The sequence below is a fragment of the Polypterus senegalus genome, chromosome 4 (assembly GCF_016835505.1).
Source record: "Polypterus senegalus isolate Bchr_013 chromosome 4, ASM1683550v1, whole genome shotgun sequence".
NCBI lineage: Eukaryota > Metazoa > Chordata > Cladistia > Polypteriformes > Polypteridae > Polypterus > Polypterus senegalus.
In genome coordinates, this window is record NC_053157.1 from 41,085,082 (window position 1) to 41,111,656 (window position 26,575).

At 37.2% G+C, this 26,575-nt stretch overlaps 2 protein-coding genes across 3 annotated transcripts in view; both read left to right on the forward strand.

The window, feature by feature from the left end:
• Nucleotides 1-13,163, forward strand: part of ccdc80l2 (coiled-coil domain containing 80 like 2) — a 41,355-nt gene extending 28,192 nt beyond the window's left edge. The window contains exons 5-7 of the mRNA XM_039750507.1: nt 11,539-11,642; nt 11,878-11,958; nt 12,602-13,163. Of these exons, the coding sequence (XP_039606441.1) occupies nt 11,539-11,642; nt 11,878-11,958; nt 12,602-12,930 (514 nt within the window). The 3' untranslated portion in view covers nt 12,931-13,163. The remainder of the gene's footprint in view (nt 1-11,538; nt 11,643-11,877; nt 11,959-12,601) is intronic.
• Nucleotides 13,164-17,820: 4,657 nt separating this feature from the next.
• LOC120528566 (tetratricopeptide repeat protein 23-like) overlaps nt 17,821-26,575 on the forward strand; it is a 39,225-nt gene continuing 30,470 nt past the window's right edge. Inside the window, exons 1-4 of one of the 2 annotated variants that reach the window (XM_039752748.1) lie at nt 17,821-18,042; nt 21,026-21,139; nt 21,920-22,112; nt 24,080-24,200. In XM_039752748.1, the coding sequence (XP_039608682.1) occupies nt 21,075-21,139; nt 21,920-22,112; nt 24,080-24,200 (379 nt within the window). In that variant the 5' untranslated portion in view covers nt 17,821-18,042; nt 21,026-21,074. Of the gene's footprint in view, nt 18,043-21,025; nt 21,140-21,919; nt 22,113-24,079; nt 24,201-26,575 lie in introns of those variants that run through there. The other variant, XM_039752749.1, reaches the window with a different exon arrangement.

Here is a 26,575-nt window from a genome sequence, read left to right on the forward strand (position 1 = left end):
TCAAAGCAGGGGCTCCAGCACTCTACTTTGTCTGAGTGCCTATGATGCTGCTAAGACAGTCCTGGCTTCAGGCTACCTCCCGATTCAGAGCAGGTTTGGCCAGGTATGACAAAGAATATTTTAAAAATAAATACTCTGCTAAATTGTGCACACATGACCATATGATTACGGTCAGAATCAAATCAAAGTTAAGCTTAATTAGTCAGTTCCAAGGTAGTATTATTTAAGAATGCACTGAAAATTTATGTATAGTACTTTTACTTATTTGTTAGTTAAAAGCATTCCATAAATTAACTGGATCATGGTACAGGTTATCCGTCATACAGTATAAGAGCAGACTAAAGTTTAAAACCTTTATGGAACAGAAAAAATATAGATCAAATTAGTATGGAATGTTTTATTTTGGACTAATTCAACACTCAAACATTCAGAAACTCATTTCCATTACTTGAAAATGACACGATAGTACACTTTAACTTTTGAAGCCTTCCAAGATGTCTTAGTGAAGTCCAATGAAGCTATCGTAGTGTGGTGCAGTGGTAAGTGCTACTGCCTCCAGGGTCCAAAGTTGGATTCCTTGTGTAATCACTACCTGTGTGGCACTGACACACATTCTCCATATCCATATGTGTTTTCTTCGAGCACTCTAATTCCCCTTCATATCCTAAAAGCAAGCAGGTTATGTTAACTAGTGACTCTGTTATCCATGCATGAGTATGCCCTGCAACGGACTGACATCCTGAACATGGCTGGTTTCTGCTTGTGCCTGTTGCCACAATAAACTCAAATATTCCACAACCCTGTAATGAAAGAAGTAGGTTTGCAGAAAGGATATATGGGTGGATGAAATAACTGTCTATAGATTTTTTAATTTATTTGATGGACTTTCTTTGTTTAGAGTTACAGATTGGATTGTGACCACACAGGGCGCCCCTGTGTGCCAAACCACAGACACAACGGTACTCTACAAACTCCGGTGTAAAAATAAAGTAATTTATTATGAACAAGCCACCACATAAGCAATAGTTAATCAAACATGTCTTTCTCTCTCTCTCTCTCCTCTCCTTTTGCTCCTCCTTTGAGTTTGCCTTCTGCCTCCAGAATCTGACTCTATGATGTGAGATGGTGGGCTTCTTTTTAAGCCGGACCCAAAAATACTTCCGGTACCACACCGTGTCTTCCTGGGATCACTTCAGGGCCATACAGAAAGTAGGGAGGGCTTCCCCTGACAGAACCCTCTACTGGCATCCTGGGACGCCAACAGGGTTGTGCTTCTGTACTGCAACTCCTAATGGCGCTTTTCCACTGCATAGTACGGCACAGCACGGTTCAGTGCAGCTCACCTTGGTTCGGCTCAGTTCGGCTTGGTTTGCGTTTCGACTGCAGTTTAGTACCGGTTTAGAGTGGGCGGGATTATTCACGTGTCGTTATAGTTGCACCAACCTCCTGAAAAACGTTTTCATTCCGCGTCGCCCCATCCAGCTCTCGCTGGATCCGCTCCTCGGCTACCAATGAGAGGAACGTCTACTTCCTCAATAGACCATGAAACAGCCATTTTTGGTTAAAACAAAATGGTGCGTCTGAACCTTCGCTGGCTGTGCTAAAAATCTAGCGGGTCTGTTGTGTCTCATGTCGCAAGTTCAGTGACGCAGTAATGACGATTTTCTCCGGCCAATCAGTGACCAGCAGAGTTTACACGTCACGTTTTGGTACTGTTCCCAGTGGAAAACCCCCCAAAAGTGAGCTGAACTGAACCGCGTCGTGCCGTACTATGCAGTGGAAAGGCGCCATAAGTACGTCTGTGGGTGTCCCGACTCGGCTCTACACAATAACCATTGCCACCTGCCATATGCAGGATGGAACTGCTCCCAACTCCTGGCTTCCGCTGGTCCAAGGCACATATTAGTCCAGCTAGGCAACATATCTGTGCTTCCGTTTTGGCCTCCCGTCTGGGTAAGAAGCTGTCTTCCTTTCCTGTCTGGGACGCCTGTTCTCCTCCTACAGTCATCTGCAAAAATTGAAAATGGTTTCTTTACTAAAATGTAAATACTGTATTTACTCGTATACCATGCACCCTTGTGTAAGACGCGCACCCTAATATTTACAAAGAAAATCGCGAAAAAAGTTTTGCCCTGTGTACGATGCGTGTTGTGATTGTATAGGAAGCGTTTACAGAGAGCGTGAGCGCGAGCAAGCGAGCGAGAGGGAGCACGAGTGCATGAGCAAGCGAGCTAGAGAGAGAGCGCGAGTGAGACAGTTTGGTTGATTTGTTCATCTAATAAAAGGCAAAGCCTCCACTGACTGACTGATTCACTCATCACTAATTCTCCAACTTCCCGTGTAGGTGGAAGGCTGAAATTTGGCAGGCTCATTCCTTACAGCTTACTTACAAAAGTTAGGCAGGTTTCATTTCGAAATTCCACGTGTAACGGTCATAACTGGAACCTACTTTTGTCCATATACAGTATATGGCCATAGCCTGCAGCTCGGTCGCTGTGTGAGGCGGAGTTGCGTCTCGCATCATCACGCCTCCCACGTAATTGAGTGCCTGCCCATATAAGGTAAATATTCGTGGGTGAAGGACTGTGCTTAGCATATTCATAAGTGCAGCTACTGCTGAAACCCTCCCTCAGCGAAAGTGCAAGAGAAACTTTTAAGTGCCAGGTCTGAGCTAAAATTAAATAAAGCCGTGGACATCACAAGATCGCACAAGATATTCGCGAGATACAAGTTTAATGAGAAGACGCAGGGCATAAAGCCTCGATGCTACAGACCTGGCGAAGTCATGGAGAACATGGAAGGACGAGTTCACATTATACACAGAACTTGCAATGCCGGAGGCAGAGGAAAACACTAAGGTCAGATTATTCCATTATCTTATTGGAGAGAGTGGCAAAGAATTGTGTCAGGCGCTGACCGGTCATGTAAGACCTGATGAGTTAACCATGAGCTTGAGTGGTGGGCCATCAGGGCCTGCAAGGCCTTCTCTGCTATCCTAAAAAAATATCTGAAACACAAACTGATGTTAATTATATTTTGTCCATGAATACTTATTAAATAATTCCAAATAGTCTGTCCACTTCCTTTCATAGATTTTCCGATGGTTGTGCTGCTTCCAGACATGTACTTTCGTATTAAAGCATTTAACCAATCACATTTCAGCCATCATTTGTTGCCAGGCAGAAAGGCCTTCACAATCCGGCGCTTTTCCACTGCATAGTACGGCACAGCACGGTTCAGTGCAGCTCACCTTGGTTCGCTCAGTTCGGCTTGGTTTGCGTTTCGACTGCAGTTTAGTACCGGTTTAGAGTGGGCGGGATTATTCACGTGTCGTTATAGTTGCACCAACCTCCTGAAAAACGTTTTCATTCCGCGTCGCCCCATCCAGCTCTCGCTGGATCCGCTCCTCGGCTACCAATGAGAGGAACGTCTACTTCCTCAATAGACCATGAAACAGCCATTTTTGGTTAAAACAAAATGGTGCGTCTGAACCTTCGCTGGCTGTGCTAAAAATCTAGCGGGTCTGTTGTGTCTCATGTCGCAAGTTCAGTGACGCAGTAATGACGATTTTCTCCGCCAATCAGTGACCAGCAGAGTTTACACGTCACGTCATGGAGAACATGGAAGGACGAGTTCACATTATACACAGAACTTGCAATGCCGGAGGCAGAGGAAAACACTAAGGTCAGATTATTCCATTATCTTATTGGAGAGAGTGGCAAAGAATTGTGTCAGGCGCTGACCGGTCATGTAAGACCTGATGAGTTAACCATGAGCTTGAGTGGTGGGCCATCAGGGCCTGCAAGGCCTTCTCTGCTATCCTAAAAAAATATCTGAAACACAAACTGATGTTAATTATATTTTGTCCATGAATACTTATTAAATAATTCCAAATAGTCTGTCCACTTCCTTTCATAGATTTTCCGATGGTTGTGCTGCTTCCAGACATGTACTTTCGTATTAAAGCATTTAACCAATCACATTTCAGCCATCATTTGTTGCCAGGCAGAAAGGCCTTCACAATCCGTTCTGCAGGCCCTCTAACACAGAATAAATGTTGATTAAACTGTTGCTTCAACCAATCAGATTTTCAGTTGGTGTCAGTAGGGCCCTCTAGCAGGCGTACGGCGTCACCATATTCAGACCCATTGATTGGATAGAAGCCGATATGGGGAACTCTACGAGGCCACTGAACGCACCGCAGGCGCTCCGAGCGCAAGATCCTCACGCGCACTACCGCCAACTCCATGGCAGGATTCTGGACAATATTATTTGCCAGACACAGACCAGATTTCAAGACCACGAAAAACTGAAGTTTGTCACGCTCCTCGAGCCCCAGAAGTTTTGGGAATACAAGAAAAATTTCCCGCATGCAGCCTTCTCCAGTTTAACACAGAGCCACGGAGCACTTTTTGATCTGTCTCGGCTAAAAACAGAACTGACTGTAATGTATGCCATGGATGATTTTGTAGGAAAATCTCCCACTGATCTCCTTGACTTCCTTCATCAGAAAAATCTGAATGAGAGCATGGGGCAGCTGTACACATTGGTATATTTGGCGGTGACCATTCCCGTGTCCACTGCTTCTGTCGAGCGGACATTTTCAGCCCTAAAGCGAATTAAAACTTATGCCAGAAATACGACAGGGCAGGTTCGACTTTCAGCATTAGCTTCGATGGCGATAGAAAGGGACTTTTTGATGGAACTAAAGCGCACAGATAATGTTTACGACAGAGTAATTGAACTGTTTTTGAGGAAAGAGAGGAGGATGGATTTTGTTTACAAATAATCCAAATTTTTGGTGAGTAAAATGTTGCGATTTTCCTAAAAAATATTGCAAATTTATGAGTTATTATTGATGTTTTTTATGTGTGTAGCGGCTGTAGCTGCAGTAGAAAGGAACTTGTTCACCCCTGGTTTGTCTATTTAATAAAGGCATTTATTGTGGCTACAGGAGTTATCTATCTGTGATGCAGCGGCTCTTTATACTGTATTTCTGCATATTAAGATGGTTTTTATAACAATAAATTAGTTTTTGAGGGGCAGGTTGATTCAGATGGAGCACTACTGAAGGCCTACGTGTGAAATGCACGCACGGTCCGCCACTGGAAATGATACATAAATTTGATGAACATTACAACCCGAAAATAAACGAAACTGTACAGTTTCAGATTATACTTCTCCCAGTGCGTCTTTCTAAATCCTCCGTGCGGGAACATTATCATAAGGCTTAACAATCTTATTGTTACACCTTCTACGTGCACCCAACCGTCCTTATTACGAAGTCTTCCTTGCTTTACCGCTGGCTGCTTCTTTCCATTCACCTTCATAGCTATTTATTTAAACAGTTCTCCTTCTCACTTTTCCACTCCTTCGCTGTCTTCTCCCTTTTCGTTCAAAATACGCACCTCCTTGCCTTTTTACAGTCAGCTCCCCTTACGTCACACCATTGTACTTTTAGCACAAGTTAATACTGGGAATGCCTGTTAAACATCTTACATTCACGAGTAGCGATTTGTGTAGTGAACACTTCGATGAATGAAACCTGTTATCTTTACAACGGTTGACAAACACGGAATGTAACTTCAAAACAACATGTCCTCCAAATACGAAAATACGAAATACGATTGAAACAAATAATGATAATCAAATCCTTGATGACAGCAAAACTCATAACAGTGACAAAACAATTACATTGACAATAAGGTTATGTTATTTTTAAAATGTTTCCTTTTCTTTTTCATAACTTCTTTAACACACTACTTCTCCGCTGCGAAGCGCGGGTATTTTGCTAGTTCTGTAATAAATACCAGAATAGCTTCCCCTGTTGATTTCACCTTAGAGAAGGAAATTACTGCAATCATTCTTTCAAGCTTCAGTTCATCTGGACAAAGAATATTCTCTTGTGTTGCCTATTTTGTTTCTTGAAGAAAATAATCTTTACCAGATTAGTCTGTTCAACTTCAATTATCCTAATGTCTGTTTCATGTTTTCTACAGTTAGAATACTGAAATGATCACATTTGCTTAGACCCTTTTTCAAAACAATACACACCATAACAGAAAAACAGAGAGGTATAATATTAACAAAGTGAAAAAAATATATCAGAACAATGTCAAACCAGTTTAAATCCAGTTTAGATTAGCATGAGGCTGAAGTTTATCACAGCGCCACTGGACACAAGCCAGGAATTACCACTGAATAGTGTGCCAGTTTATCACTACTACACTTGCTGACACTAGGTGAATTTAGATTCGCTAATTAATTTAACAAATATCTTTGGAATATGGGTCGAAAATCGGAGTACAAGAGAAACTAATGCATAAATTGGGAGACCATACAAACAACATAGACAGCAACCAGGTTATAACTACTGTGCCACCACGCTGCAAGCGGACATATGGAGTAGGACATATTTAAACATAAGAATTTATTATTTAAAACTTATACAAGTTTGAAGCATTTTTAACATTTTCCTAGTATTATTATTACACATCTTTTTCTCTTCTCACTATCTGTTTCCAATATGCAATTAGTAAGGCTGCCTAAAATGAAAGCAGAAAATTTATGAAACTACCTTAAGTCACAAACTGTGCTTGTACAGTTAAGATGCATTTTATATAGAGTTCCTGAAAGGGAGAAAAAGAGAAATAGTAATTGTTTGAAGGAGTCAAACAGAGAATCCTGGGTAAAGGAGAAATACCTTTTTTTCACTACACTACGCTATAACATGTGAAAAACATGCTGAATTCGGTTCCGGTTTGTGGGGCCAAAGTGTATTTTGGCAGCAAAGGAAAACACAGACGCAGGAAGAAGCTGAAAACTGCACATAGACTACAACCATAAACAAGATATGTATAAGTCACTTTGGATTTAAGCATCTTAAAGTAATATACATACAGATATAATAATAACAAATCCGTTAATTTTTAATTTGAAACTCAGACTCATGAGCTGAAAACAATGAAAAGAACAGAACATGTAATATGAACAGTGATATAGAGGAGGGATCCTCCCCAAAGAGAAAAAAAACATTAAAATCTACCAAACCATAAGCAAACTGGTTCTAGACAAAAGGCAAAAGGTTCTATAGGCAAAAATGGAAAAAACGGAAAGTTATTAATGATCCAGCTGCAATCTCTAACCAGTCACTTCATGCATCAGTCTTCTCTTTTGTTTGGTTTTTTTTGGGGGGAAAAGCTCTAACAAATTCTTCTGTTTCTATGCCTTTTGTTGTTCATTTTTCATGAGCCAAAATCACTAAATTCTTTTTCCTGTTGTGGAACATAGTGTGACGGAAAGGGGTCAGGACACGTGACGGCGTAGAGAATGAACTCTCACATGCAGCTGAGGTATACTCATCACCAATGCAGTTAAATACAGTGCATGAAGCTTCAGAAATGATTTATTATAGACCTGCATATGTTGGCACATCATTGAAAGGCTTACATAATTGCCAGAAGAGAATTTCTTAAGCAGCATGGCTTTTGTTTGTAGAATTTCATGTTACAAACTATTGGTTGAAGCATCCGTATCAATGAAGAGTAATGCCAAGAGTGTCAAACCTTGAAAAGAATTTGACTGAGGAAGAAGACAATTTTCAGCTTTCATTGTGTCAAGAATTTTCCATTTCTTCAATAACACTGTCCAGAATGTTCAGAAGGGGTTTCCTCAAAGACTGGCTGGGAGTGTCTGAAGAATCAGAGTCACTCTGACCAAAAGTGGAAAGAACAATGCTGTCTGTAAGCAGGTTGGTCATGGTTCTCTTTCTCTTTGTAGCAGGGGGGATATCTGTTGATATTTCAAAATCACCCCATGAACCATCTCCTTGGATATCTTTCCATGCTTTCAGAGAAGCATTGATGATCTCCCCAGCATGACACACATCTATAGAGTGGGTTTGCAACATGGAATGTACCGGCTTCAAGACACTAAGAATTTTTCAAGGAATTTTCCAACCTCAAAAAAAAAGATGTTTCCTGTACTAGAAGCCCTGCTGCCTCATGTGCAAATAACCATCATGGACCCACTGTTTTTAGAAACTTCAAACAAAATATTCACGATATCCTCCTGATCCTCAACAAGGCATTGTGTCACATCATAGTGACTTGTCTACCGGATTTCCTGTAATCTTTTAAGCGAGCGGGTATTATAATTCCAGGCTACATAATAATGATGAAAATAAGATTGAAGCGACCCAGAGAGGTCAAAGATGCTTTTTGCACATGGCTCCCCCTGAACAGCATGAACCACTGCTAAGTGTAGTTGATAGTTATAGCAGTGCACAAATGAAATGTGTCTTCCAAGCTTCTGTTGCAACAATGCCTGCACTCCACCTTTATCCCCACTCACGACTGATGCCCCATAACATTAGCTGAATACATTATCAGGACTGTGACCCTCAGTGCACAGGTGTCTGATTATTTCTGTGGTTATATATTCAGCATCTAGCTCAGTCAAATTCAGCAAAGAGTGTCAATAATCTCGTTTAGTATTGTTTATTGATACATACTTTGCATTTTGGGAATGCTTTTTGCCATTTCATCTAGTTTGGAATCCTTTGACAATGTGTATTCAAATTAATTAATAAAAAGACTGGGAGAGATGTCTTCATCATTACTTGTGAGAGACTGGCTGGATTCAGTGCTCCCACAAAAAGAAAGCTCATTCATACAGAGAAAACACACTACTTCCTCTATTCTTTTAATGTAGTATTGAATTTTTTCGAGCTGTGTATCTCCCAAAAAACATGATATAGTTTCACCAGTATTTTCTCTGTATTTCATTTCTTCCAATTTCTTTGCTGCATTTAAACGGCATTGACTAGATGCATGCTTTTGGTATCCCCTTTCCTTTTTCAGCAAAGCTTCAGTATATCCTGTTTTGCCGAACACCACATTTCTGTCAGTCATGCCAGCAAACAAGTTCTGACAGGGGAAACAAAAGAATGCATCTCGTTTAAGTATTCCAACCACAGCTGTGATTAGTACCAGCTCGGATAAAACACACAAGACATCTGACTAAACATTTGTTTAAGAGAAAGTTTTAGTGTTGCTTGGGATGATTTGCTATTATTCAAATCACTTAGATAATTTTCAGCTGCAAGAACTACACCACTACCTGCGCTGTGTTGGTGCAATATGGGCAAGGAAGGTGTAACATTACTGCTTCAACTGCTCACTTGATCTGAAGCCATTTGAACCAAAGCATGGATGTTAGAGCTAAAAGTAGTGGTGCCCAAATTGCTGGTAACAAGATCCGATTTGGGAACCAAAAATCACTACATGGTGTTTATGGCTTCTATAAGGGGACCAAGTAATTCTGTTTAAACTGCTAATATCAACTTTTGTAAATGTGTAATTTTTAAGACTTAAATGTTAAATAGTGTCCTCTTGAGTTACCAAGATAACAATAACATTAAAACTTAAAGTAAATATTCTTATTCAACCCAATACTAAAACAATCTACAGCAACAATAACAGAAATTTTAACAAAAAAACCTTAAAAATATACAAATATTCTCCTCCAAATAACAAGCACTCAGAAATACTCCGCAAAATTATGTTGGAGGGTCAAGGCAGCACCGTTATTTATTCTATTCAGTCAGCAAGTCAGAAATTAGGAAATTGTGACAAGAACAGAGGAAATAAATGTGATTGGCATTTTCAAATAGTGCAGAATATAGTTAACCAATTGGGCAATCAGAGCCTAAATTTGGGTGGGCATTGCACAACCCTGTCCCTTTCTAGATACGGCCATGGGGTAGTGTGGTCCATTACATATCAAACATAAACAGAATATGCAACTAACAAATCACCGTAACTGTAATTCTTTCAATTGTGAAAAAAATTAAACTGCTCTTGAAGAAAACTTGCATAAACATGACACAAACTTGCTTACACAGTGGCTTATTAAACATGCAAGGCAATCAAGATTTTCTAACAGTACTCTGTCTGTCTTGAAGCATTGGGATACCACTGTTAGTGACTATTAATTTACAGGAGTTATAGAGACCTGATTATCCATTGTAATTATGTAACCTCAAAGCATATGCTACAAATATCTGACAATATAAACCAATAAAGTATTGCATACACACCAAAAATAATTAAGGGAAACACTTTATTGTATAGTCCACTGGTTGCCAATATAAAACTAGTTGGCTTCATTGAATAAAGGCTGTAATATTTTTTACAAATTAACTAAAATATATACTGGTTTTATACTAGCATTTTCCAGATAATTTCATTTATTTGTTTGGCTTCTTGTACTGTATAATTACTAAGAACTGTGCAGCTCCTTATAAGCAATACAAAAAAATAAAAAACTGTATATTAAAATTAAAGCACATTAATAGTAGTAGTAGTACTATTATATGTAGAGAGTACAGTAAAACTCTTATCTGCATGCTCAATCAACACGTAAAATGTAGCCACCCTCTGACACCATAATAAACAGGAATGTATCAAAATACAGAAATTAATTTTACTTAAGAGAAAGTACAAATCAGCATGCCTAATATATTTCTTACCATTTTTGCACACCACGTGTTCTGTATATGATTAATGTGCTTCAAGGAAAAAAATAATAAAAGTATACTATAGCTCTAAATTGGGAACCACAAAAATTTAATTTATGATTCTGGTTCATAAAATATCCTTTAATATTTCTATACATACTGTAAATGCATAAAATGAAAGTGCACTGCAAAGACTGTGACAAAACCATCTGACAAAAAAACTTATTATGTAAAATTGTAACTACTGTGATATTTCAGACAAACCCTTATTTAACTAGTTAAAATAAAATTATATTTAAATCCTTTACAAAATGCAGAAGCAGCTGTGAACTAGGGAAAGGCATCACACTGCAAAAGGGTCATTATACCAATGTAGTCTACCATTTTGCTATAGTAATATTATTGTAATGTGACCTCCTTGTACAAGTAATACTGACAAAGAACAATGCACTTTGATAAGTACTAGTATGCAATACAGTAGAACCTCATCTTTCATTAACTCACCCTAAGTAAATTTGACTTTACATGATTTGGTTTGGGAACATAAAGAAGGAAAAGACTTCAAAAGCTAAAATCCTTTAATAAAATTGCTGTAAATATTTCTGTAGCAGGGCAGCAATGTGGCACAAAACAGCTCTGCTGTCTCACAGATCCACTGCTATGGGTTTGAATCCTGTGCTTTGTCTCTGTCTGTGTAAACTTTGTGTCAACATATGTTTTTCTTCAGCTACTCCAGTGTACTTCCCACATTCCAAAGACATCCTTATTCTGTTAATCAGCAATTCAGAATTGGTCCCATGTGAGTGTGTGTTTTTGTCAGTATACTTTGTGCCTTATGCTGCTGGAATACATTACGCACCACTACAATCCTGAATTGGATTAAGCAGATTTAAAAATGTTTTGTTATCTTTGGTGCACATTAATATAAAAACAATTAGGCCAAAGAGCTTGGCATGCAGCAGTATTTAAAGTCTTTTAGTAGTTTGTAGTAAAAATCTATATATTTTATGTATTTTTAGATTTAATTCAAAAAGAAGACTTTTAATAATTTCATCTTCCATGGGCGAAGACTACTCATTTCAACAGCAAATAACAGCAATGAATGGCCAGACATGTAACCTTGGTGAGTTTACTGACCCGTGGATGCTTACTGCTTTTATTTTCTGTAGTTTTGTCAGTCTGTGTAGTCTGATAATGGTTAAACAGAGAAGGGACAAATGAGAAAATTCAGGTTATTTTTTTTTATATATCATTTATATATCAATACATTTGGATGTTGCATGAAAATATTCTGGCAGGTAATCATTTTACTTTTAATAAATTTTTCCAGTTTTTAATTATGAATTATAACTTTGCAGGAATTCGACATTTTGCATTACTGAAGTTAGTGGGAGCTGGTACAGAAAGTTCAGGAACTCTTGAACTATTTCCACTAAATGGTAGGCCTCATTTTTTTTACTAAGCTTCTATTACAGTTGTGCAAAACTATTTATTATATTAAATTAAAGCACAAAAATACAATTTTGTAACAATTTATAATCAATTCTACAAGGAGAAATACTACTCATATTTGCTAATATATATTTCTGCTTGAGTACTACTTAAAGAACTACATGGAGCATGGTGGCAGAGTGGTTAACAATGCTGCCTAACAGCTACAAGAGACTAAGTTTGGATCCCAGCCAATTTACTATTTATATGAAGTTTTATATGTTTTCTCTCTGTCTGGGATTTTTCTCTGGATACTGCTATCCCCCAATAATCCCAAAAATATGCATCTTGGATTAATCTGTGATATACAATTGCCTTGATCTGAGTGAATGACGCTGTGTACGATATACTTTAGGCAAGAGAGTATGTGATATAGTTTGGTTGAGATAGTGTGTGTGTGAGATATGGATTACCATGGAATAGACTGGTCCTCTGTTCTGGCTTGACTCCTGCTAGACTCTGGTACCGCTGGACTGGATTAAGAAGCATAAGTAAATGCATGGATGAATGAATGGACTTAATATTGTACTCCTAACCAATGCTGTATTATCTAATTTCATAACTCTAACTTTCATTATGGATTTTTAATAGGAAAGAGTCAAACAGAATATGAATTTTTAACTCCAGAAGCTGTGAAAGGCATCAGAGAGCATTTTAAGATCAGCAAGGAGTACTTTACCATGTTAACAGTTGGAAAGGATGGAGCTGTCCTTGCCTGGTATCCAACCCCTGTCTGGTCCATGTCAATTATCTTTGAGGTGATCGATAACCTGCAAGAGAGACGAAAAGAGCAAGAGCTTCAAGATTCATTAGGAATTCATTGCCCAGAGGTGGAATATTTGGTTAGCTACCATGAATATGATGGGAATGAAGAGCATGACTATAGCCAACATTCCATTGATGACAATTCAGACAAATAACATCAAATGACATGGTTCGCAAGCTTGATGCTGGAGTACTTGTACCAGTGAAGTGGCTTGTATTACTTTTTGCCACACGTTTAGCACAAATCAGTTAAATGGACTTCTAGCTTAACTTGAACATGCTTGGTAATATTTTCTTCTTTCTACATATATTGTGCTAATCTTAAACTGTTCAGCATGGATTGTTTTGCTTTTCAGGATAATATTAAATGCTTGTGTATTTTATTGTATGAAAAGGGTATGGATTTTTTTTTATCCTGAACTTATTTGTTTAGTCTTTGTTATTTTACTTTATACCCAGAAATGAACTGCTATCACATCCTGAATTGATTCCTGATTTGTGCAAAATGTTATTGGTATAGACTCTAGATACTTACCAACCAGTAGTGATAAAAGTAGGTCCAAAAAGAAGGTATATGAATTAACATTTTACTGCTCTGAAATATATTTTCTATTAAACTACTTGCCTAAAGATGAACTATATAGGTATAAATAAAAATAAATGGGCTGCTCTAAAGAGTAGACAAAATTAATTTCATGTGAAAAATAAAGAGAAAATTAGGAACTCAGTAGTTTGGCTGTGTTACTGTATGTGCAAAATTCCTGATGAAAGCTCTACAAATGCATGTTACTCTTTAGACCATAAGACATTTGCACCTTTGTCTGCTCATAATTAAGTGCACAGAATGATGATGTGGTGCCGTCCTGATTCAAAAGATGTGCATTTCAGGTTAATAAGTGACTCTAAATGAGTGTGAGTTTGTGAATGAATGTTCCCTAATAATAAAATAGTGCTCACTCTATAGATGACGTAGGTTTATATCTAATACTAAAGCCCTCGCTACCAGTGAACCTATAATGAAATAAGCAAGTTCAGAAATGTTTAACATTTGCAAAATCAGTTGTTGTGCCTATAAATCTGACAGTTTTAAAAAAGATGTATAAAGTTTAAATATTTTGACATTTGTAAGTCTACCCTTTAAATTGTACTTTTAAATCAAGGAAAGATCTAATATTATTTAACTTTTTTTAATATTGAACAATTGGTGAGATGTTGGTATCCATTTTTTGCAGAAGTAACAGGAAGGAGTAGAAATATACAGATTGATTATTCATATATCATAAGCTGTGAAAGACACATAGTCATATCTTACAGTTTCATCTTCAAGCTCTATATCCTCATTTCAAAAACCTTACAAGAAGAATGCTGGTTAAGTGAGACATATTTTATACACTGGTGCAGCAACACCAAGCCAAAAATATACCTTTAAGGAAATTTGTCTGACCAAAGCAGTAAACAGCAGTTAAGTGTTAGAAATGTACATAACTGGACATTTTAAGAATAGAGTAAACCTCAGAAAATGTGGTAATCAGCTATCTCATATCTGTAGAAGCATTACTGCGAAAGACTATAAATATTTCACGACATACTGTACATGGTAATAGTTAAATAAACAAAGTTGTAATACGCCATATATCAAATACATATAATATACTTGGCCTCATATAATATACATGGCCACAACTAATTTGCTAAGGATGAAGCAGAAATGGGCAGCAGCATTAATTTTCCTATAGACACCCTCCGGGATGACAGATAAAGACAGATAAGACAGATAAAGGGACAGAAAAGATAGATAGTGGGCAAAACCCATCCTGGTTACCATCGGGCCTTTTCACCAACAACTCTACTTGCTCAGATGTTCTGAAGAAAGCTGAAACATCTCACCAACTTCTTCCTGTGCAAAAAGGAATCCATACTCATTTACTGTATGACATTGTGATGCAGCACCTGCTCAGCTCAGGACTACAAAGCACTACAGAGGGCAATGAAGTCAGCTTAACTGACACAGTTCCTTTTTCCTCAAAATGGTGCCATAGAAATGCAAGTAGGATTATTATCAGTCATCGTACACAGTATTTTTTCTTCCTCCTCCATTCAGAAAAATAGTACATTAAAATTAACTCACACTACTAGAGTTTGGGACAGTTTTTATCCCCAGATCATAAGGCTATTACAGCACTTTTTGTACTAAAAACGCGTAAGTATACCAGATGCGTTTTTCTTAATTATATTGTGTGACATTGTATTTAAAGTATGGTACTGTTTTAATTGTCTGTTGTCTGTATTATATTACTGTTCTATATTATGTGGAACATACAGCAATCTAGGATCTCATTGTACTGCGTACATATTAAAATAAACTTGAATTTATAATGAAAACTTTGAACCATCAACACATTATAAATAACATAAAATACATACAGCCATCATGCAGATACAAAATGCAAATGCATGAAGAACATACTAAATCTGTATTGGTGGTAGCATTGGAAAAACATAAGAAATAATTCTTCATTACATGTAATGTATGTTATAATTATTCTCACTGGCAAAAAACCGTGTTAGTGAAAGGGAAGAGAAAAAATTGACATATGCCAATTAGAGTACAGCAAAGTAATGTCATCAGGCAAAATGAGTAGGGAAGAGTCATCACAGAAGTCCAACAAATAAAAACAAAACATGGTAAAAGAGAGAACTGACAGAAACATGTGGGTGAGTTGTTAATACTGAGTTGCATTTCATGAGCACATATATACAGTACATACGTATGCCATTATACTTAACATCATTTCTGATTCTTATACGTTGAATGCCAATAAGTTAGTAACTTATTTTAAAAAGCATTTAGTATGATTTTATTTAAATAGCTGTTTATACTGTGATATTTACAGAATGCAACTGTAAACTGCTTATAGTCCAAATAAAACTCTTATGAAAAACTATAAATGGAATGCACAGCCACCTTGCACCTCCAATTTACATTTTTATCCAAAATAAGACATCACTATTTAAAAATTGTGGAATAATGCAAATAAAGGCAGAATAAATAAAAAAATAAAGAGGACAAACTAACCAAAAACAATGCATGAATCCCTTAAAACGGAAACTAGAAAAATAAAACACTCAGAGTGGTGATTTAAGGTTACATATCTGCTTGCAGTAAATACAACAGCAAAAAGCTAAAACGGAGTGAGGAGGATGACCAAGAGGAAAACAGTAAAAAGGAGGGATGTTTTGCAAATCTAGAGTTGTGGCATCACTTCCAGATATGTCAAAACCCTCCGTGGGCTTGAGAAAAATTATCCAAGTATGTAAAAAGAAAATGTTTTGAAACTTAAATGTTGCTTTTTAAGACAACTGCAAAATTATTTTGATAGGATAAAAAAATCCTAACCAAACTCTTGATAAAATTAATCTTCTGTCCATCCAGGTATTACAGGTGAGTATTGCCACAAAGACAAATAGGGATGCGGACACAAAATGATCAACTTCAGAATACCACAAAAAGCACTTCATATTCTTAATAATGTTGCCCTTAAAATAAGACTAACAAAATATCACAATCTGGAATGAAAAAATGTTAGAAAATATTTTTCTCCTTGAAAAAAGAAATTCAAATGGAGGGAAATGTCAAAGTCTCAAAGGAGATGTTTGGCAAATGCTTCCTGTCATATACAAATAATGACCAGAAAGCCATTCTTGTGTTATAGTGTCTCTAATCTTCATCATTTAGCTGAACCAGCTAACCACAAATCAGTGGCACTGGGAGCTGTATCAAATCAGTAAGCTGAGGGTGTTGGCCAATAACTAGCCAAGAACAAGGTAATAGTTCATCATAAACCATACTTACACCTTGTGAGACATTTCAGGATACCAATTAACCTGACATGCATGTCACTGAGATGTTGGAAAAGTAGAGCATACAGATAGAATACGCCCTCTTTCTTAGCATTGCCTAGTGTAATTTTCAAAAACAAGAATTCTCAGCTGAGGGCTAAAAGGGAACGTATACTAACCACTACACCTTTTACAAATGTGTGACAATTTACAGTAATTCAATAACTGTATTCATGTTGTCTAAACAAGATGGTTTATAATACTACAATGGTGCTGACATATTGCATCAACCTAGGGATGACTTCATTACTGAGTAAGCAGCAGTGTGAGCTGGCATTCCATCACTCAAAAGAGCAATTTTAGTGCCAGCTAAAATGGGGGCCATACAAAGGCCAAGTCTGCTAACAAGTGTGGCTAAAGCAAGCAGTACTTCTGAGGTCTATGAGCTACCTAAAACAGCAATGAACTGATCAAGAATCTGTTGAATCAGCATTGGCAAGTACTACCCAGTTCTACAGTACAAAATACTAAGGACAGAAACTTGGACATACTTACAAGAGAAAATGTATCAATCCATCATTGAGCTTGCTAAATCCTGCTTGACATAAGGCACCACGTGCAAAGTATTAACCACATAGTTCACTGACACTAGTTACTCTAAAACATACAAAACAATAGGCAATATGCATATATATCTATTGTGTCCAAATGCCAAACACAAACACTATCTTGAGTTCGAGGGACTGAGCACTTCCAGGAACCTTAAAACATTCTACACAGAAAGTGAGTGAATTTATCACTCCTCTGTCCAATATTTCTTTATCGTCTCATGTTGTAAAATAAAAACTGATAACAAAAAAAAAGAAAGGCCTTAAGTACAATAACCATAAGGTATTGACTGAACTCACTTGTCAGCTCTGGCCTCAGCTAAATATTTCTCATCACAGACCTTAACTTAGTGGCATCCCGCTCTCCTTTGAAACTCTTCAAGAAAAAAATAACAAGTTTACCTATTTCATTGATTCGAAACAAGGAGAGTAATCTTCCAAATAAATTCGATGTGTTTACCGCGTAATATTCATTTTGTTTTCCTAATGCCATATTGCACGTGTATGAGGGTAGATTTCTGGCCTTGGACTCGAGTCGGCGCTCTGACCAGGCTGTCGTTGCTATGGCGACGTGTTCAGCGTCTGCAGGAAGGACTGCGGAGCAGGCTGGCTTCTCAAGTGCTGGGAGTAGAATGCAATTTGGCGTTATTGCCAGAGTCGCACGGTAACCAACGACTTGTGTGCATGGCAGAAACGACTGCAGACTCCCTCAACCTCATGACTTTAGTAAATTGTCCTACAGGGATTCAAACACTGCCTGTGTTTTCCGTCCCCGGGCGTTCATGTTGAGCCCCATCTCTGACATTGTTTACTAATAAGGTAAGCCAAAGAAAGTCTTCGTTTTGTATGTGTTTTTTTCTTTTACTCGTTTACTCATCGACTCTTTACTGTCTGATAATATACATGTAGCTTAAACACAACTGGTAACAAAAAAGGTATTGATAACAACAAAGAATAGGCTGAAACGCAGTATGTTAGTAGAAAATAACGTACGTTTACTGAACTGTACTTTTTCCGTGAAGATATTGAAGAGCCAAAAGTCCAGGGAGCGCAATGATGTTCATCTCCATCGACTAGTTAGCAGTCAAACTATTTGATATCAAAGTGAAATAAATGCCTTTGCGTTTGTGATGTCTTCTTATATAGGGCATACATAAAATAATTGGTGTTGTGCGACATACAGTGGATTCAGTTAAAATATTCAGACCCCTTCACTTTCGGTACAATTTATTGTGTGGTAGTTTAAATTTTAAATTGATAAATTTGCTACTTTTGCCAATTAATCTACACTCAATAACCCATACTAAGTGAGTGAAAACATGTTTTCCGAAAGGTTTGCACATTTTTTTAAATTAAAAAAATCAAATCGCTCATTTGTGTGTTTTTTTTTTAATACTTTTTACTGTCGCATCCCATATTGTGGTCAGGTGCATTCTGTTTTCTTTCATTTTAATTGAGCTGTGTGTAGAACTTGAATGGCGTTCGCTTGAAACAAAATGAATTATTTGCTCATCCACCCCACGGTTAAAATTTGACTGTAAATTACTGGCTACTAGTTGACATTACTTTCACGGTATTTTGCTGTATTAGTGTAACATGCAACATAAGTACAATATATACAGTGAGTGACTTCGCAGTAAAGTGCTGTTGAATTACAGTAATAAAAATAGACTTTGCACATTGAAACAATTAATTGATATTGATAGCTGAACATTACTTCAAGCAACTGTATATGGGGTTGTCTACTTAAATTAATTGTTTTGACCCTTTATTGAATTACTGTTTTTCACTGTGAAAATATACAGTTAATGTAATGTATGTTTTCATGATTTTTTTAAGTGTATTCATCTATTTTCTCCAAAATTTATATCAAGTTGATTTTTGAAGGTGCTTAAAGTCTTTGTCTTGTCCACCTAACCACTATTTGGTCACTTATACCTTGTGTCTCTGGTTCTCTGTGTGAATGAAAACCTTCTAATGTTTGTGCAATATCAGACAAGTTTCCATCAGTGTCATTTTTAGCTGTCATCTTACCAGACATATAAAAGAAAGTATGAAAATGCACAAGCTGAAAATGCCACACAATACAGTGCGGAACTGTCCAAATACAATTTTACAGTAATTTGCTGTCCAATGACAGAAAATGTCTTAGCTTGCTGTGATTACACAAAACATTTTTCATTTCAATATTTTATTATGAAAAATGACAGTTGATTTGTGTAAAATGCTGACAGATTTTTATAGTGTAAGGTCCCACAGATCACACTGCATGTCAAGACAAAAACTAAGCCATGAAGTTCAAGGAACTCTCTATCGAACACGCAATAAAATTATGTTGAGTCATAGATCAGGATATTGGTCATATATAAAGAGTTATATAAAGAGAGTATAGGAAAATGTATATTTTTCAAAAAAATGTTTTTGTTATACTAGGTAATGGAAAAGGATATGCTATAATAGCAGTGGTAATTCTTTTGTAAGTGATAATGTAAGTGGTGGGAAATTTGAAGAAGAAAAAGTTTCTTGGTATTTTGTATTTTGTACTGTTTAAATAATGTGTATTTTTATAATAATGCAAAGTATCAGAGTAAGAGTATACATATACAACCATTTCTAAAGCCTTGAGTGTTCTCAGGAACAGACTGGGAATGATAATTATGAAATGGAAAAAGTTTGGAACCATCAGGACTGTTCCTGGAGTTGGACAAACTGAGAAGCCAGCTTCAGAAGTTCTCTGCTGAAATGGGAGAACCTGGGGGAAGAATGACTATCCCGGCTGCACTTCCATCAATCAAGCATTTATAGTAGAGTGGCTAAATGGAAGACAGTTTTGATTGAAAGGCATATGATATGATTAGACAAAAATTGAACTTTTTTGGCAGAACTCCAAAAACTATGGCTGGCGAAGACCAGGCATTGACCGTCAGCTGCCTAATATCCATACAATGAAGCATGGTGGTGACAGCATCATGTCATTGGGGTTCTTCTCAGTGGCAGGGACAGGGAGACTAGTCAGAACTGAGGGAAGGATAAAAGCAGACAAATACAGAGAGGCTCTTGAAGTATGCATGCTTCAGAGTGCATGTCACTTCCAACTGAGGTGATGGTTCACCTTTCAGCACGAGAATGACTTGTAGCATAGAGCAAAGACAATGCTAGACTAGCGTCTTAGACTGTCCTTAAGTGGTCCAACCAAAGCCTAAACTTAAACCTCAAAGCACATCAATGGAGTGATCTGAAGATGGCATTTTATACATGCCTCCCATCAAATCTAACAGAGCTTTAGAGGATCAGTAAGGAAGAATGGGATATGCTGCCCAAATCCAGATGTGTAAAGCTTTTAGAGACTTACAGAACAACACTTGAAGCTGTATTTGCTGCCAAAAGGGCTTCTACAAAGTCCCGAATTAAAGGTCTGAACACTTAAATGAATGGGATATTTCAGTTTTTGATTTTTAATAGATTTGCAAACCTTTCTGAAAACATGTTTTCACTTTGTCATTACTGCTTATTGAGTTTAGATTCATGGGCAAAAATGGCAAATTTATCTGTCTGAAATTAAATCTACAACACAATAAAGTATGCAGAAAGTGAAGGGTTCTGAATACATTCTGAAATCAATGTAGTTTTTTTCTATTGTGTATTTCTGGGTTTCCATAGGAAGTAGTCTAACCAAGAGGAAAACAATAAGCAAGTAATGGGATAAGGGTTATTCATCTTTCAACTACACCTACTGCAGTGAGACATGGGAGAAGTTTTCTCTATCTAATTTATAGATGTGTATGTATTTATGTCTGAACAGAAAGTGCCGCAGATTCTATTTACAGTTGGTTGACAACTTGTCCATAGCCATGAAGAGAGCCCCCATCACAATTCCTACAAGCTTCATGGACATTGAAGATTGTTTTGAAAATCAGTAAGTACAGTATAAGTGGCAAAGCTTCTTCAGTTGTCATAAAAATGGAAATGTAATACAAGCAGATTTTGTATATTGTATACCTACATCTTCATTGTAAGAAGCATTCTAAAAATCCCAGCTGGCTGTTAATCCTCACAGTCTAGCTGTAATAAATAAGGTGGGGACAATCCTTGATAGTCCCTTTTTTAATGCAGTGTACAGACATGCATTTGTGCACTGTCAATTTAGGGTTGTCAGTCAACCTAACAGCAAACTTTTAGACTGGGGGAAAGAAAGTGAAGTAACATCCAGAAAACAGAAAACCCAGAAGGCATCTACCCATCCACAAATTAAATAAATCATTGTATACACTATGCTGGCCACAAAAATACACGAGCACAGGCAAATTAAGTTTCTTGTTTCAAATTGCACACTAAATAAATATAGAAAAGAAATTTAAATATGCAACCAGTTGATTTCTAGGCTACACCTGTAAAGTTATGCTAGACAAATTACCAAAGAGGGAAGGAGTGTTGGGGTGTTGGTGGTAGATTTCCTATGTAGTTTATTGCATGGCAGAAACAAACTTGAATTGTAATTTGTAATAGGCCAAACCTAAATTAAGGATGGAATGTTTCTCTTGGGCTGCCCAAACAGTTTCACTGCAACATGGTTAAATATGGTATATATTTCCCAGTATTCTTTTTGTCTGACTATATTTAGCAAGCATGGTGAAAAAAAGTGTGCATGTAATGTAAGGAGTGATTCCTAGAATGTAATTTTTAAAACAAATTCCAGGGTTGTGGAAAACAACAATCATACACTAGAAGACATCACAGACACAGATAGGTCCACTGTACAGAGCAGATCAGCAAGGAGTGAATTACTGGTTGGAGCTGAGACAAAGAAGCAGCGAGGTATCTTTTCCATCCCTGAAGACAAACTTCTCACAGCTCAGGCACAATCAGAGGATCTGATTGCAAATAACAAGGTATTTAAACTCACAAGATTTTTTTTAAGTTGGATTGTATTTATGTATTGATGTTGTGTCTTCTTTACATATCAGTAGTGCTTATCAGTCATATAATACTGTCTATGCCATCAACATTCTCACTTTAATGTCAGATTTCAGGATGTAACCCAGGATGAGCTTAGTCAGACTTGGATGGAACTGATTATTTTAGCTAATACTTTTTTCAGCCTCTTCCTATTGCTTGCCTAAATGTTTCCCTAGTTTGTAAATGTATTTAATGAGTAAATTGTTAAATTAATGTTGTCGTCCTCTTTGACTATACCAAGGTACCCAACATACAGTAGAGTGTTTTTCAAAGCTGTCCTTTATAATTGTGCCTCAGTTATAATTACAACACCAAAATGGTTGCTGAATAAGTATTCAACTTAAATACAATGTTTTATTTTGCATTCTTGAATGCACTAGGTAGAATCATTACAGTATGTTCTTTACTAAATGTAATTTTTATTTTTACAATTACTTGGGGGCTTCGCTCCCTGCTCGCTTTGCTCACCAACCCCCCAGACTGCGCTCTGTGCCATCCACTTCACGTCGCTGCCGCTCGCGTTTGTGGATTTCACTTTTACCAAACAACAAATCTTTTAATTCTCGCAGATACACCTCTTCATTGGGAAGAAACACTACTTTTCCCTGATGGCAATACAAATTAGTCAATCTACAAGTCTCCAATTTAAATCTGAACAATATATTCAATCTCTTTTTGCTGTTCCGTTATTTCACCGAGTAATTATTTCCGTTTGTTTGCGCTAATGCGATCTTGAAATTTGAAGTTAAACTATTGTATGTGAGTCAGCGTGTTGGTGTATGTATTTGTGGGCCCTGCAATAGACTAGCACTATGCTCAAAGGTGGTTCCACCCTTGTACACAATGCTGCCAGGAGAGACTCTGACTACCTGTGACCAAGAATTGGATTAAGTGGGTCTGAGAATGTTATGTTCTTCTAGTTTGCAGGGTTATACTGTGTTGGTACAGTGGTTACCCAATAGGAAAAAAAGGTGTTATATTATGCCTATTGATCAAGTAAATCTATATCTGTCTCTTTTGTATTTATTTTGTCTTTTTTGCCACCAGATAATTGGATAACATAACATACAAATACCTAACAGAACATTACATATTGTAACTCACTCAGTTTCTTAATAGATTTCAGGGTTACAGTGAGAGTGAGAGTTTATCGCAGCGACACTGGCTTCAAAGCATGAACCAAGACTGGACAAAGCTTACTCATACAAACACAGACACAGGGACAATTAAGGTACACCAATCAGCCTGACAGGCAACTGCAAGCAAATGGAAATAAGGAGGATTTGCAAACTCTACACAGCGAATTACTGGTTGGGTATTTGTACCCAGCACCCTTGATCTGTAAGGCAGTAGAACTTACCAAAGTTCACCATGTCACCCAGTACGAATGCAGTTATTCCTGTTTTGAACATACCTTTACTAGTTAATTTTACTTGAATGAAAGATCAATGTGACGGGGCTTTTGCAGCTGCTGCTTCTCGCCTGTGGAACTCTTTACCTCATTACATAAAGGAGTCATCTAAAATTGAACTGTTCAAAACAAGATTAAAGACTCATTTCTATTCACTTGCATTCTGTGACCTTCAGTAATACTGATGGTTTCCTCATTGTGATTATGTAACATTCCGTCTGTTTATTATTTATTTTATTTATGTTCATTTATTTTATTTCTATTTATGTTATTCATGTTAATTGTATGTTTTTCTTTAATTCTATTATTGTAAAGCACTTTGGCCACAGCATTCCAATGTTGTTTTAAATGTACTATATAAAAAAAGTTGAAAGTATATCCTTTTTTCTTGAAGACAAAAACTGCATATATTTAGGCTTCCATTTAATACTTGTTTGGTTATTATTATATTTCAAATATGTAATGGAGTTTTTTTTTCTATTTGTTAAGATTTCAAAGGCCATGAGGGAGCTTATACGCTGTGTAGCTCTCTCCAGACTTGTTTATGGAGATGGACACTGGCGATTTGCTGAGGCTATTGCGAAACTTGCTTTTGGATATTTGCTACAAGGTAAAATATGATTTAAATTCTGGTACCTAGTTTTTGTACTTCAGAAAAATTAAATAGTAGTAGTAATAGTAAGAGTAGAATTAGTAGTAGTCAGTATGACACAATTCCCTAATAACTTTTCATTACAATACAGTAACATCCTATTGTTCATATACTTTGGAAACCAATCCATGTGGAAAATGCTGCAGTTTTATCCCTTTTGTACTCTGTTATTGTACAACAAACAGCAATCACTGAACAGACATCTGTGATGACTCCTAAGTTTAGTGAGCCTCCCCTTTATTTGCACAGTACAAAACAACCAGTTTCATTCTTTTCTTGCATCTGCCATTTTTCTTCACTCTTCAAGGGGATTGTATGCATTGTACTTCTGACTGAATGCTCGCTTGCTGTTAACTCTCACAAATGCAGCAATCCTCTCCCATTACTTGTGAATTGCTACGAGAAAATCAAACCCACTTCATTTTGTAACAGTGTGTTCCAGAGAGTAGTATGGGCTGTTAAAAGTGCCATGACAGAGTTTGTAACAGACTTACACTACACAACTCATAGTAACTGCCACACACTAAGATTTTCTTAAGGTTATGTAAATAAAGTCTACAACTGAAAATCTGAGAAAGGTAGCATGCTGACTTGTTAAAGGGCAGCCTGAATAGTTTGTCACTTCCAAATGAAGTGATCACCCCAGAAGTCAAGCATTAATAGTTTTGTTAATGGCTACATTATATAAATAAAAGAAATTTTGGAATACAAAATCATGACGAAACACAATGTACAGGGTCCACTACAACCGCTGACATTTAACAGGTTTCTGTGATGAGAAAGGGGATACCTTAAGCTGGCTGATGTTCAATGACGACATTACCTGTTGCCTTAAAGCACAAACTCCCAATCTTCAGCCTAACAGATGGAGTGGATTTTGCTGTGAAGTTGAGAACCCAAGACAATGCATCAGTATTCTAATTAGAATATGTTTTGCACAGTGTGGCTGGCATATGACTCTTATCACAGTAGAATCATTCTCTCCAATCTACCTGCAACATCAATCTTTTTAGCTACCTCATTGTAATTCTCTTCCTCTTCCACCATTCTTGGTTTCTGAGCACACTCTAAAATTATTAGACAATCCCAAAATAATTCTATCATTATGTTATATTATTGCTGTTAGATGAATTTGTGAAGTTAACATAGGGGAGGTCAAATAAACCTGCAAGCTACAATTATCTCAATCACTGCTCTTACCCAGGTGGGCCTTGGTTTTAGGCTGTTTGCTACAATAATGATAATAATTAATTACATTCTCACTAGTCAAAGCACTACCACACAGAGTGGACCCAGGACGCAAAGCCATGATCTCCTTACTGCAAGGCAGTAGCACTACCACTGTGCTAAAATTTACAGAGCTGAAATTGTGAGCTCTCACAGCCTTGTCCAGGTCATAGCTCTCCAACTTGTATCTTTGTATCTGTTGTATCTTTAGACAGGCACTGAAAGCATCTCTAGATCATCATATGCCTAGATTGCTTCTTAGGAAAACAAAGGCATGTGAGAAAGAGATATAGGGCAAGAGAGGAAACCACACTCTAGAGTAGGAGAGGTTCTGCTCATGCCAGTGCTTGAGTTCATGAGAGATTAGAGAGTAAATGCCTTCTGTGTGTGCTGCATGCCAACGGAATGGAATAGGCAGGAGAACCAGAACAAGAATGAGAGAGGTGGGTGGAAGGATGTAAAATTCCTTCATGACACTGTGTAACAAAGCAGTTACTGTATTTCATGGAGCCCTGAATCTCATTTAGAGGGAGTTTTAAACAGGTATCTGCAGAAAAAAAATGTAAAGCTACCCTAATACAAGATGTGATTTGGATGTGGTTTGAAGCTCCATGACTAGTAGAGGTGAATCAAGAGCAGTGTCCAGAATAGAGTGAGAAGCAGAGTGCTTTGGTGTGTTACTGAGGTGATGAAGTGGGACAACCCACCACATTAACAGTGGTATAGCAACCACTTAGGCAAGCCAAGACAGGCAAGTGTGGTGTGATATGATAAGGCCCCATTTTATCACCGGTACTAGGGTGTTTCCACAGTGCCTGTACACCTTCATAAATATTACCAGTATTGTCTCTTTACAGCATCATGTTGCTGTTATTTTTAGAGCACATGAGAGGGTCTTACTTTCAGTGACCATATGGAACTTGATAGTGTCGAGCTCCTCAAAATATGTATACATTAACACGCATATTAAACTAAACTGTATGGTAGCAATGAATTAAATTGCTTAAATATAAACAAAATTACAGAAATATAAATTTCTCTTAACAGCATTCTTTGAAGAAAATTCTGTTGCTAGTTTCTTGTGAAATTTCTTTTTGTTTGCCCTA